General features: G+C 35.0%; 1 protein-coding gene across 1 annotated transcript in view; it reads left to right on the top strand.

The window, feature by feature from the left end:
* The window catches only part of LOC129262064 (nicotinamidase-like), a 25,768-nt gene continuing 10,808 nt past the window's right edge, over window positions 1-14,960 (top strand). Inside the window, exons 1-5 of the mRNA XM_054900105.2 lie at window positions 1-365; window positions 6,867-6,993; window positions 7,673-7,729; window positions 11,867-11,973; window positions 12,918-13,035. Of these exons, the coding sequence (XP_054756080.2) occupies window positions 265-365; window positions 6,867-6,993; window positions 7,673-7,729; window positions 11,867-11,973; window positions 12,918-13,035 (510 nt within the window). The 5' untranslated portion in view covers window positions 1-264. The remainder of the gene's footprint in view (window positions 366-6,866; window positions 6,994-7,672; window positions 7,730-11,866; window positions 11,974-12,917; window positions 13,036-14,960) is intronic.

Here is a 14,960-nt window from a genome sequence, read left to right as displayed (position 1 = left end):
GAGTCACTTCGCGATCGCGCGCCGCCATAAATCAGCTGACTACTCAATCCTGGTAGTCGCGAATGTAAACAAACTGTGCTTTGTGTACGTGAAGCTGCAGCAGCGGATGCAGGTATAAACTTCACCCTGCGCTGCCCCGTTGAACAACGAGAGTTGAGGCCATTTGTTAGCCAGAAAGACGTCGGTGCCTCAAGCATAAGCACTAGCCTACCAGGAGGACCAAGCCTTGTTTTCCACTCTTCTGTCGTCGACTAGATAATCAATATGTCTGCAGAAAACTTCTTCGATAATCTCAAGAATGATCTGTCTTTCTCTGGAAATCGTGAGAAAGAGGCAACGTGTTTGAAACGCTACAACAAAAGAGGGTTAGAAAAATATTTATTTACTTTACTTAAACTTACTTAGAAAGAGGCCTTTAATTTATCATGATGGTGCTTGTGCAGTGACCATAATTTGTGCACAACTACACTGTAATAAACTATCAATGAACTTGAGTCTTGATAAAGAAGGTGATCAATAATTTAATATTCAAATTGAATTTCAATCAAAGATTACTTACACAGTTACAAATTACAGGGTAGTTACAGACTCAGCAGAGTTCACAAATAATCAACTAAAAACATGATTACCAAACTGCCGGCATGTCAGAAAATAATTTGATACAAGTAGGCAATGCAACAACCTTTTTTCTTTGAATGAATGGAAGGAAGATGGAAAAGGGCCAAGTATTTTTCAAAATAGCAAAATATGGTAAAATTAGCTCAAAGATTTTGTTAATTTTCTATCTTCTCCCGCAGAAAGCACACGTTCAGTATGTATACCCAGTTGTTGTGTGTCCGGACAGGTTGTGGAAAAATTTACAAGCGAAGTTTCATCAATTTTTAGTACAAAGTGTTAGGAAATATTATAGAGAACAAAATAGAAGATGATTACAACTATTTGAAGTCATATTTTTAGTGTAATCCAAAGACAAAAAAGAATGCATCAAAAATATAAAGTGTCCGGACACCCGACCCCCCATCCTACATGTACAGTGAGTGATTGTATTACCGACCGGCCTTGTATTACCGAACGCGCACATCGTACGCGTCAGAAAATAATTTCATACGCTCAAAATTTTGTAACATCCTTTCAAAGGGAACTTGAATAGAAAGATGATGAAAATTGTCAAAAACACATTTTCAAAGTCTTAATATTCTAAAAATAATAAAATATGCTCAAAATAGCTCATCAGTGATTTTGTTTTTTTCACAACTTTTCCCATAGAAAACACACGTTCGGTAATACGATACCTTTTTCAAGTGACCAAAATATTTCACATGCGAAGAGGGGTCCGATTGGAAGCTTATATCATAAAAGGGACAAACGATTTTGGCAAAATTTTTACATATTTATATTTTGTAGGTAATTGTGTATTTATGGTGGAAGTTTGGTGAATTTTATGAGAGTAATGTGTTTGATATGATTGAATTCATGAAAAGTGTTCGGTAATACGATCCACTACCATACATGTCGGATACTATTTTCAAATGGCCTAAATATTTCACATGCAAAGATACGGTAGATGGGTGCAATAGGAACTGATATAAAAAAGGAATTGATCTCGGCAAAAATTGTATATCTTTATTTTTTTTAGGTAATTGTATATATACATGATACAATATAGTGAGATTAATTTTAAGAAAATAATGTGTTTGTTTGGTTGAATGATGAATCTCCAAAAAGTGTTTGGTAAGTATTACAATTGACTTCATGTATGTGAGATTAAAGCTAAATGAAAGTAGTTGCAGTAAAACACTGATTTCGTGAGAAAGTCTGTAAAACCAAGGTTAAGTATGACTATATCATCGTGGATCTAGATCTGGTGCAGTTACATAAACTGAACTTTGTGAAATTATAAAATCTAAGCTGAAATACGATCACACTGAAGATCGCCAACACAGATAGGCACACGTGGGACAGTGTATTATTATTGCTGGTATAAAGACCCGACGGAAGTGCCAGAATCTGCGCTTATTTTGCTTATTTCTCAGCAATAACACAATATCTTCCAGAATTCTTTGGCACATATTTTTTATTCATACAAACAGACACTTGGGTGGTCATTATATTGGATTCTGTAAAAAGTCATTTTGAGATCGTTAGGTACCACAACTGGCATTTATCTTTAAGAATATTGTTTTTGTGTCCAGAGACTGATTTTTAATACATTTAAAATACCAGGACTACAATATATTTTGGACATAGCCTATACAGTGTGCTTGAATCATTGTTCATGAAAGTATGAATAATTTGTACGACTTACAGCTTTCTGCATTGAAAAAAGATCATTTTGCAAGTAATGTATGTTCATTGTTGGGGTGTCCAAACTTCACGGACATTTGAAAAATATTCATTAAGCTAAATTTGTTTTAAAATATTCAAATTTCATAAAACAAACAATTCAAATAATAGCTATCAAATTGACAGAAAGATCGTAACGTATAAAATTATCGACAAAATGTGAAGTACATGTACAGTAGGTCAAGGGTTTTCGCCGGAATCGCGATCTCAAAATTCTATTCTGATCGACGAATTTGCACTGTGATGGAAAACCATTTTGAAAAAGTGTGACCTAACTTTGTGGACCAAAGTTTTTTTTTATATTTAAAGAATAACTGAAGCTCTTAAAGGTGAGATATAGATTAACGGCAAAATGCTATAGAATCGGTCAGTTCCACATTTAACTCACATTTTTTAATGATATTTGTTTGCAAAACGATGATATCGTGATGCTTGTTGAGCAATTAAGATTTCTTCGGAATGGGCTCTAACGGTGACAAATTTGCAGATCTTTTGTCAATATTTTCATGAATACTGAACTCATCCTGAACAAACTGATTAAAGTGCTAGAGGGTAATTTTAGGTTGCTTTCACATTGATGGTGTATGATTTTAAAGATATTGGATAGTTTTTAAGATAATGACCGTCCGCGAAGTACATTACTGTACATGTACAATGTACTTGTATTGACACACGCAAAGTTTGGACTCACTGCCATAACATTTAAAAAACAAAGATACACAGTATAATTTGTTGTGATACTGTCTGTAGTCTATAGACTGTAGGATTTAAAGGGGAAGTTTACCCAAAATTTTAGTGTAAAAAAATAACAGAAAAACTAATAAAATATATTGGTGAAGGTTTTTATTCCATCAAAAAAATTTAAAGGTTAAAATAATTTTAAGTTTTTTATTGTCGTGTGCGAGCAGCTTTCTATATGTATTGTAAAAATATGTAAAAAAATCAGTAAAATCAGATGTCATTTTCTAGAAAAAAAAGAAAATTGTTTTTAATTTTACCTTCAGAATTTCAACAGACACTGTACTTAATGTACCGTACTAATTGTGATGTTATAAAGTGTACATGTAAGCAAAACAATGCGCAATGCACAATGTACATGTATCCACCCTGTACGCAGAATGTATGACTGCGCATGCATACATATGTACATTTGTTAACTACACGTAAGTGGCATAATGAGTCAAAACTTTTTAGGGGGCCAAATATGGCGAATTGGGCAAAATTTGTAAAAAGTTGAGAGCGAGCATAAATATCTGCATTTTTATTACTACAAAAATCAAATTTTGTGATTGATTTTGATATAATATTCAGAAAATGGCACTGGTATCATATTTCACCCTTCTCTCTTTCCTCTTCTCTTTTTTCCTCGATCTTTTTTTTTTTGGGGGGGGTGGGGAAGCTTCCTCAAGCCCCTCCCCCGTCTGTAAGCCACTGCTGCACGTAAGCCATACTTTAGCCATGTAGGCTGCTAACTTAGTTTTACATGTACATGTACATAAGCAAAATACTTCTAAGCCAAAAAAGAAGATTGAGAATACCAAAGAAGTTTTTTTAATACAAATTCTGATTAAAATACTTAAATTCTGGCTTTATAATTCAAGTTGATTAGGCTACCAGCCCTGGAGTTTTAATAGCTTTTTATATTTTGTGCTGATACAGTGATAGTGGACTTGAAGTCCTTAGAGAATAAAAGTGCAATGTCTAATGCTGGTACATGTAACTTATTAGAATAGTGATGTTTGGTACAACAATGAGCTGTTCTAAACTTCTACTTGCACCCCGGGGGGGCCACTTCCATTGACGAGTGAATACCATGCGTGACCATGGGGTCTCGAAAAGCACCCTAAACACGTATTTTCCATATTCTGAAAATGCACCCCTTAACAAGTATTGGCGTGTGAAACCCTACCCTTAACAAGTATTGGAAACAAAACGATACTCTTAGCAAGTATTCTCTGAAATGAACCCCTAAACAAGTACAGCGATAATTTATTGTTATGTCACGTACGGGTCCGTCGGTCGTCGGTTTTACCTTAACACGTACACCATTTGGTTTATTATGGCCCCACCTTCCACATCACCTCTCTCAAATCGGACTCTAAACATGTAGTGTTGGGCAAAAAGGACATCCTTTAATATTTTAATTTTGTTTTATCATCCCCGTAAATTTGACCCTAAACACGTAGCTTTCCTAGCGAAATTTTTTGGTGTTTTTGACACCCTTATCACGTTACGTACGTAACGTGCCCTATCTTGAAAAAGACATCCTTTTTACGTGTTTTTTTTGGTCGCGCATGGTATCCACTCGTCAATGTAAATGGCCCCCCCCCCCCCCCCCCCCCGGGACTTGCACAACTGTGGTCTTGGGCAGTAAAAATAATTTAAAAAATAACAGTACATCATGCATGCTAAGCTAGATGTGCTCCCACCAAAATATACATTGTGGTTGAAAAAATGTATATTCCAAGGTAAAGAAAGTACAGTATAATCCGTTCAAATGAAATATGATTGACTACACACCTCTTGTGATTAGATCTTTGTTATTTTCTTAATGAAATGACAAGGACTACATGTATTCTTTCAAATATACCAGTATTATTATTTTTTTTTAAATCTTTTGTCACAGCCTTTTCCATCCTCGTGATAAAAAAAATGCAAACATGTTGGGCCTTCATGTATGGTACCTATCATCTGACCAGTCTTTATTGTATGCAAATCATGTCAAGAATTGTAGACAAACTTCCATTGTTGAAATCAAAGAGCTTCTACGGTGTACACTACATCAGAGCACCTTATTTCCTTGATTCAGTACAATGTCCATTTCTCAGCTTTGTAAAATGTCATTGCATGATTTAGAGAAGGCATTGACTTTGCAAATTCCCCAAATCACCCAATGCAAGAATTGAGAAGCTTTATTGACATAGGAATATGGAATTTATTATGTGTTATTCCTTGTGTGCACTATAGATATTTTGCATCAATTGTTAAGTTAATGCCCTTTGCCTTTAATACATACACATGTATGTACCTTTTGCAGATCTCAAATTTCTTAAGTACCTGGGTGTTTAGTGTTTATCCCTAAGGTAGCATGCAGTGCCGAAATACTGACTGAAAACATTTTCAAAATGTTTTTCAAAATGATAAGGCCTTTCAGTAGATAAGGGTAAACATCCTGCCATTTTATAAGTCATTTTGTAATGTTTATTGAAAATTCTGAGTAAACTATAATACATACTTCAAGTGACATTTATCTTGTTGCCTTTTCAAAAGGTCACTATACACCAGCTTTACCTTGTTGCATTCAAAGGAAGTAGTTCTGCCAGGTACAAATTCGTCTCACCTGGGTTGGGTGCAGCACATTGTTGATAAATTTATTGCTAAAGGAAAACATGGATGGGATTCAAACCAAAGACCCTCTGTTTGAGCCCTAGACGATCGAGAGTCAGACTACCAGACCACGATGCCCCCACAATTGAAATATCTTCCTTTTAATTAATGATTCATTTAATATCTTTTGAAATGTACCGGTATCTACATGTATGTCAAAGTCTCTCAGCCAGTTGAAATACTGTCATCTTGTCACATTACATGTACATCATCCATACCAACTACAGGTATCATCAGTCCCTGGTTATTCTCCCATTTAATCATCCAGTGATGGTACTTTGAGTTTGTATTGTTTTTTTTTTTTTCCGAATGGATAGGGGTGAGTGCCCACTGGATTGCCTGTTGGTTTTCTAATCCATTAATGCATCTCTGTGTATTAACCAGATCAGTACATTATATGCAAGTCGGTAGGCAGCTAGGCAGCTATCCATCAATAGCTCAGCAATTAGTCTGTTAATTAAGGATAGTCTTGAGTCCAGGGGGGCGTTTCATGAAAGTACTTGTCGGACGTTTTATCCGACAAGTCCCATTTTATCCGACAGTTACCATAGTAACAATACCTCTCAGCCAATCAACATCAGAGAAAGATGTCAGATCTGACAACTTGTCATGTACAATTCATACCCCCTACATGTACATGTTACTAAAAATCAGGAAATTTTACCCCCCCCCCCCTCCAAAAAAAGGAAGTCTGAAACAAAACTAGCTACATGTTTGTGAAAATAATAAAAATGAAAGTGAGAAAAAGACAAATCATTTTAAGATAATATAATGAAAATTGAAACATAGAAATATAAATTTGAGGAGTATGAATAATATAGCAAAGTGAATGAGGCAAAGAGAGTGACAACTAGAACAAGGAAGAGAAGAAGAACAAGAAGGAAAGGGAAGAAATTATATACATGTAAATACTTTGAAGATACAATTTATGCCATATAACTGATTATGAAGCTAAGTGATATGAAAATGTGCAATTTTTACAAAAATGAAAAAATCATATTGCGTATGGTATCCCTTATATCAATTATTGCAAAAAATTTGCAGATATTCATCATAAATTTTGTTAAGAAGTATGATTATGTATTTCATGAAGTTCTACCTTTCTTTTTTTTATTCCTTAACCTTTTCTTTTTCAGGGATGGCAGGTTAGACCAAGATGAATTTCATGAGATGTGTCTTGATCTTTTTGTAGGAGATGGCAAGAGTTTTCCTCTCACAGAAACAGAATCAAGACGGATATTTGAACAGCTAGATGATAATCAGGTATTCAAAGCAAGATAAATGATGATGATATACTGTATGTGACAAGGGGATGGTGGAGGGTGGGGGATATTTTTAGGCATGGGGTGGGTAGGTGGGATGGGGGAGAGGGGCGGGGAGGGGATGGTAGACCTGTATATTACAGTAGATAAAGTGAGGCATTATAATTATAGCAATTTTTATATGTTCAGAGGTATATAGTATGTACAATATTTAGAACTTTGCCTTTTCAGCAGTACCCTATACCTTGGTTGTAACTCCAGCTGTAGTTTCCAGCATTTGGTGCATACAAATGAATTAATCTTGCCAGGTACTTCATTTGAGTTGAAAGCAGTACGATGTACATGTACATAGATAGATAAATATCTTGGTGAAGGAATATACAGTCAACTTTGTATTGTCCTGCATGGAATCATTTGATTCTTTTATAAGAAATGTTCATATTGAGGTTGGTAATTTTTAACCTCTTTTTTTTTAATAAAAAAAAATCTTGTTTTGCTTCAATTTCGGATAGTTGTAAATTAAGTCATTTGAAATATTTTGCTGTATCATGTACATGTATCTATGCATCACTGAACTCCTGTTCGATGAAAATGCTCAATTTTTTAAGTTGTTATTCTTTTTTTTTTATCTATATGAATCACATTTATTTAGTAGCTTTAATGATCATTTGTTTTCACAGGATAACTACATTGACAGGGAGGAATTTCATATCCTATGGAGATACTGGTTACCTATGGCAAGTATTGAACTACATGTACAATCTTCATTTCTTTTTATGCTTCAGATAACTCCTCCCAAAACTAAAATTGGCATGTGTACAGATATATCACATTTTTCTGAGGGGGGGGGGCACCATTTTCTGTACATTTTTGCCTTCATGTCGGTAAATAGACCAAAAGCTTCAGTCTCTGTATTTTGGTTGTTCCGCTGAACTGCGTTGGCTCCACTTACCAATACTTCAGAGTTATTGGCCCATACGTTCAGCCAACGTTTTAGCAGTAACGTTAGATCTAACATTCGGCGGAAACCCAATTTTCAGATCGTTTTTTTATACATAAAATGTCACATTATAAAAAAGAAAGTACATTCAAACTTACGTAAAAATATATAAAATTCAGAAATATCGTACCTCAGACCCCAGTTACAGCTAATTCCTTTCAAATGATGATCGAAACATAGTCATCTTCGATCCTTTCGTTGGTCAATGTAAGTTGCCATCTTGACTGAAGAGTTATTGGCCCATACGTTCAGCCAACGTATTAGCAGTAACGTTAGATCTAACATTCGGCGGAAACCCAATTTTCAGATCGTTTTTTTGTACATAAAATGTCACATTATAAAAAAGAAAGTACATTCAAACTTACGAAAAAATATATAAAATTCAGAAATATCGTACCTCAGACCCCAGTTACAGCTAATTCCTTTCAAATGATGATCGAAACATAGTCATCTTCGATCCTTTCGTTGGTCAATGTAAGATGCCATCTTGGATGACGTCATCCTTACAGACGTATTTACCAGTCGCTATAAATCGCGATTTGTGCCGCTGCTTTGCGCTTGTAGATGTGCGTGCGTTCGGAACTTGTCGCTCGCATTGATTGGCCAGGATATCTAAAATTTAATCGGAAAGCCTTGATAAAAGCACAACTCGTTGAACGTAGAGGGCAGCAACACATGGCTGCCATTTTTTCCTCTCCGGCCAAACCCGGTCGCCCGAATTGCTGACCCGATTAGGCCTACACATGCAGGCTCGCACTAACACACTACCGTCGGTGAATGGGGATTATAGTAAAATGTCAGAAATTGTTAAATAAATCCCCAGAAACGACGGTTATTCCTGTCTAGTCGGTAAAGTACATCTGTCATAAAAAATAATGTAAATGATAAAAAATAAAGGATGAGTGGGAAGAAGAAGAGAGAGAGAAGGGAATGGGGTATTTTATGATGTTATTATGAAATTAATTTGTTACATTTTACATCTTCATATGGTCATGTTTACAATGTGATCAGTATTAAAGAGGCTAATATCATGAAAGGCCACTTGATTCATTAAGGGGTGATTAAACAGCATTACAGTCACGATCCATTTGTCTAATTGAGTAAAAATTACACCATAAACTCCAACTACAGTTAACTTTTTATAATTTGTTCCATCAACATTCTTCAGCTAAACCAACAGATGAAATGTGATCACGTTAAAGGGGCAATTCAGGCTGAAAATATAATTTATTCAAATGTTGTCCTCCAAAAAAAAAATGGATTGACAACTGAGTTTGAAGCATTAGATATGTTCACTGCTTCAACTTATAAGGGAGACATACCATACCCACATATATCTAAGAATATACAATATTTATGGTTTCATGTGATAACATAAAGTAAGAGGATGAAAGTGAGCACATGACATCATCTGCCCACCTAATGAATATTCATGACAAAGTGCATAAAATTGTTTTCACAAATATTTTCAAATTCAATAACTTCATTATTTGTTTATCAGATATAGATAAAATTTTCAGCATTTTGCTCAGTGAATTTTACTCTATAAAGATCTAGGTATAATTCAGCCCGGATTACTCCTTTTAGTACTGTACATGCCAGTGTTGGATCAATTTTTCAACAACATACATCATATCTCACATTTTAGTTGCATAGTTTTGTGTATATATTGTGCATACAATTTTTAAAAACTTGTTTGTAGTGTTTTTATGAGAGCTATATGCTCTCTCTGAGTCTTAAAGTACAGATAACTGCAAGTACATGTACACGGGTATGGAGGTTGCATAAATTTGCCTCTGTTCCTGATATTTCTTGAATTGCCCTGCCCCCCCCCCCCATTTACTCATGATTGGATCCCCTGTCCAAAGCAGTAGAGTTCAATAGACCAAAACTAAGCAATTAGTAGTAGCTTAAGATAACATGTTTGCATTTCCCATTAGAGGGCTTCCCAGGGTAGTGTTTTTTAGCTGTTAGTTGCCATGGTAACACACTGTCAACATTTTTAAATGTGAAGGAAGTATTTCCTCCATTAGGAAAGTTTAATCAACATGTGGAGCATCAAGTGCAAGGTCAAAGCTCCCCTGGTTTTTCCCTTTTAGTTTATATCTGCAATATAAAGTCAATGAGTTCTTCATGCACATGTATTGGTACTTTATTTATGTCTACATTTTTAAGTAAATACCCCTGCTAAACAACGTTTCAAGGGATACTGTACATGTTGGAATGAGCATGCAGCCAGGTGGTTGGTCAATTGAAAATCTTGCAGATTGAACTACTTCCTCAGTTTTTTGCTCAGTGCTCATGAAGACATGAGAAAACATGGATAGACACATGAAGTATAGGCCAGGGTAAAATTATCTTTATAGAGAACAGTGAAACAATCCACCTTAATGATCAACACTTCCAACAGCTTATGCAGATAGACTGAGCTTTCTGTTAAAGCTATAAAATGAAAGTAGTTGCAGTGAAACACTGATTTCGTGAGAAAGTCTGTAAAACCAAGGTGAAGTATTACTATATCATCGTGGATCTAGATCTGGTGCAGTTACATAAACTGAACTTTGTGAAATCATAAATTCTAAGCTGATAAACGATCACACTGAAGATCGCCAACACAGGTAGGCACACATGGGACAGTGTATATCATTATTGCTGGAATAAAGACCAGACGGAAGTGCCCGAATCCGCGCTTATTTTGCTTATTTCTCAGCAATTACACAATTTCTTCCAGAATCCTTTGGCACATATTTTTTATTCATACAAACAGACACTTGGGTGGTCATTTTATTGGATTCTGTAAAAGTCATTTTGAGATCGTTAGGTACCGAACTGCCATAATTTATCTTTAAATACTTCAAGAAAAGTTTGAACAGTGGCCTGTATTATGAAGTGGGGTTTAACTGAGACCATGGTCTAATTAAACTCTGTGCTAAAATCATGGGAAGCCAAAAATGTCAAAACTTCCATCAGTGTTGTACATGTACATGTATACTGATCTGACTATTGAGTTCTTCAAGAGAAGGGCTAAAAAGTGTATTTAGTTGTCTATCATCTACATTTTTGTGTATTTCATAGCAATTACCCCCCCCCCTCGCATTGCATTATACATGTAGCATCTCATAATTGCAGCAGTTGGAGTACATTTTCACACATATATACATGTAGACTTTACCGGTACTTAAAGGAGAATGAAACTCTTGGAGCAAGTTAGCTTTTGTGAAAGCAGAAAAATCAAAGAATAAGATCAACAAAAGTTTGAGTAAAATAGGACTAGCAATAGAAGAGTTATGAGCATTTGAATGTCGAGATCACTAATGCTATGGAGATCCTCCCATTGGCAACGCAACCAAGATCTATGATATCACAGATGAACAACTCTTCCCTTTTGGACACTGAAAATATACCCCAAAACATCTCTTTTTGCTCATTCTTATCATATGACAAACAATTCATCAATGATATAATGATGTGAAACATCTGTACTTGTCCTCTCATATAAAGAGAACACCTCACCTTGTGATAGATTCTATAAAAGTGAGAATATAAGTGAAATAAGTACTAAAGCAATGAGGGAGTTGTACGTGTGTGACATCACAGATCTTGGTCGCATTGCCAATGGGAGGATCTACATGGCATTAGTGATCTCAATATTCAAATGCTCATAACTTTCTTATTATTCATTCAATCTTCCTCAAACTTTCAACAATATGTTTCTTTGATTTTTCTCTTTGATATGGATTCAGCTGGTTTCAAGGGTTTCATTCTCCTTTAAAAAAAAATCACTTGGAAGTATATGTATATGTAATTCATTTGCCGGAAAAGATGTTACCATTTTCTTAATTACTGCCTATGTCTGTCATTCTTTTGATGTTAGATTCTTCAACCCAAAGCAGCTCTGATAGCAGTTGATGTACAGAATGATTTTATTGATGGATCCTTGGCAGTGGCTCAGGCAGAAGAAATTGTGCCTGTCATTAACAGGTAGAGTCGTCACAATATATTAATTACTGAGACATCAACATTTACTGACAGCTGGGTCGATTGACAGCTTTGGGAGATGATTACCCCCACTGTACTGACAAACCTTGACAATTGGGCTCCTTCATAAAAAAAACAGATTAAAAAAACCCATTTAACAATGCATGTGTGATTAGGGAAATGGAACTTGCTTTCTTTTTATAGTATATAAATATCAAAATTTTGTTATTTCCCCCTGTGTTTTTAATGAATCTTTGATTATACAACAGGAAAAGTGAATAGCTTTTAGGACCCACAAAATCAATGACATTAACCCTTATGCTCATATTCGAATGTCTCATATTAAGTGCTATGTTCGCATATATTATTATTGTTATTATTATTATTAATATTATTATTATTATTGTGATACCAACTCCATACTCAGCTGTTGTCTTACAATTAAAATTGTGCTTATATTGTCAAATGTTATATCACGCTAGTCTATCAAATAAAAACATGAACTCTGTTGGATAAAAAAGAGTAAAGTTTATTCGTGGAAAATCTGTGAACCTAGCAACGCTTTTCCATGAATCTAATTACCATTAAAAAAGAAGGCAAATGACTAGTTCCGCTTTAATACCATTAATGTCATAATTGCTTGGCCGTATAAATGGGGTCGATCACCATACATGTACAAGGCTAATTGTTTGTTTTTGCTTATAAGTCCGCTTTCCTTGTATGATGAGCAATGGATTTTCCCATAATGACTTTTGACAGGGGAAATGGTTGATACATTGGCTATGTCAGTTCTACTACATGCTCATAGTGGGTCTGTTGCATTAAATGAATGCATTATATTAGTGCTTTTACTATTTATTGAATGCAAATAGGTGTTAATAATACAGTTCATGCATTCAAACTCATTTTACTCCAATAATTTGTTTTTCTTCCATTTTCATTTCTAGAATACTTGATGATGAGGGTATGTTTGAACAAGTTATCTACACGTATGATTGGCATCCTGAAAATCATGTTTCTTTCCACAACAATGTTTGTTTGCGAAATATTCACCATACATCAAAAGTGAGTCCAACTCTATGGTAGATCCACATTCAATATCTATGTGTGTCAGGCAGGGGGGGGGGGGTAGTAAACAGATCATTATTGAAAAAAAAAAGATTAATGACTAACTTGCGAGTGTTTGTGTGGGGACATTATTATAATCTTGTAAGGAAAAAAATGAATAAATGATGGGGCTTTTTTTAATTAAGCTTTCTTTGAATCTCTGAAATCATCAAAAAGATAAATGTCTGACCTTCTACAAGAAAGGGAAATAAATACTGTTCTGTGATACTCTTGTATTGGACACTTACGAACCCCCTCTGACATATCATACACATGTATCTTCCAAACCTTTGCTTGTGAAACAATCATATCTCGAAGGGTGTCTTATGCAAATATGTTAAATTCCAACAGGTCCACACTCATTATTGTAAGGCAAACATTGTCTGCTTTTAAGAGGTATTTGTATATAATAGTTGAAACTGTACTCTGACCCAAACACAAACATATTTTGGATAAGTGGCCATTGTGCATTTGATAGAATTGGAAGCCCTGAAAGTGGTCCAGATTTTAGAAATGACATGTTATCTATGTACCCCATGGTTCATATTTTGAATAGATATGGTTCAATGTAAATAAAAATATTTGATTTGGTTTTGCAGCAAATTGTGATGAAAAGAAATCATTTTATTTTAATTGATTCATTCATTTATTTTCCTAATTGTTTATATATTTATCAATTTATTTTTTCAATCAGTTACATTGGCAAGAGAGACCTGCCGGTCATAGTAATTCAGTTCGCTTTTTGCCTCCGAGGCACAGGTGATGCCAAACAATTAGTGATAAACAACAACAAAAGGACAACAGTATAATATTACTTTTTCTGGGGGTGGGGGGTGGGTGGGAGATACTCGAAGTATTACACTTGGAAAATTAATGTTACAGTAGATTCAAAGTCTTGGCTACTACATTCATGAAGTAATGATGATAAATAATAATCCTAATGTGAACCTCTCCAAGCGCTACTTGCTATCACATCAGCTTTAGCATGGCTACCTTGATCAGATACTTGAGCATTCAAGGAATTTCTTCTAGTTTCCCATTTACATGTATGGCAGTGTATCCTATTGCCGGACACCTTTATTTCAGTGCTTTAAAAATGACAACTAGAGGAAATACAATCAAGAAAAAATCACACTTGCTATTCCAAATATTATGAAAATTATGAATATGATAAAATTATTTTATATTTACCAACCATTTTCTTTGCATCGCAGTTGCCGCATACCCCTCCACGAAAAACAATTATTTTCGTGCGCGACAAATTACATCATGATTCCGGACGCGTGCCGGACGGGTAAAGATATCTTTGATTACAATGATGTAAGAACAAATTTGTGTGATTTTTTTCTTCTTATATCATATCATGAGTAAATTCTAAGTTTTTATTTGCTTTTTATATCGAATCTGAGCAGATGTTGGTAATAAATTCGTGTTTGATAACTTATTTTATTTTTTCTTGTTAGCTGCATGTTCCATGGCACTTTCCAATAATATATGCTCGCGTTCGTATCGTGACGCTCGTCAAGTTCTATCGATGCGCTGCCGATCGACGGCTCTACTCACGGTAAACCTCGCGCACGGGTACCTTGAGAACTAGCCGTCGACGGTCACCCACAATATACCACACCTCATCATTCGATCGAAGGAGTGGACGAGATTGAAATTCGGCAAATCAGGCCCATATTTCCGTTAGAAAATATATCAATTGTTAATGTAAAACTATGTTATATGATATTTTAAGCATTTTCTGTCATTTTAGAGATAAATAAGGTAAAAGTTTGATTTTTTTCGCCTTGTTTTTGCAATCTTGTTCGATGTATTGCTCTGTGAAATTGAATTGCGGAAGTCTTACGGTACGAAATTGTTTTCGAACGCAGTAATAT

Source organism: Lytechinus pictus, chromosome 5 (assembly GCF_037042905.1).
Source record: "Lytechinus pictus isolate F3 Inbred chromosome 5, Lp3.0, whole genome shotgun sequence".
NCBI classification, from domain to species: Eukaryota; Metazoa; Echinodermata; class Echinoidea; order Temnopleuroida; family Toxopneustidae; genus Lytechinus; species Lytechinus pictus.
This window is presented reverse-complemented; position numbering and strand designations above follow the sequence as displayed.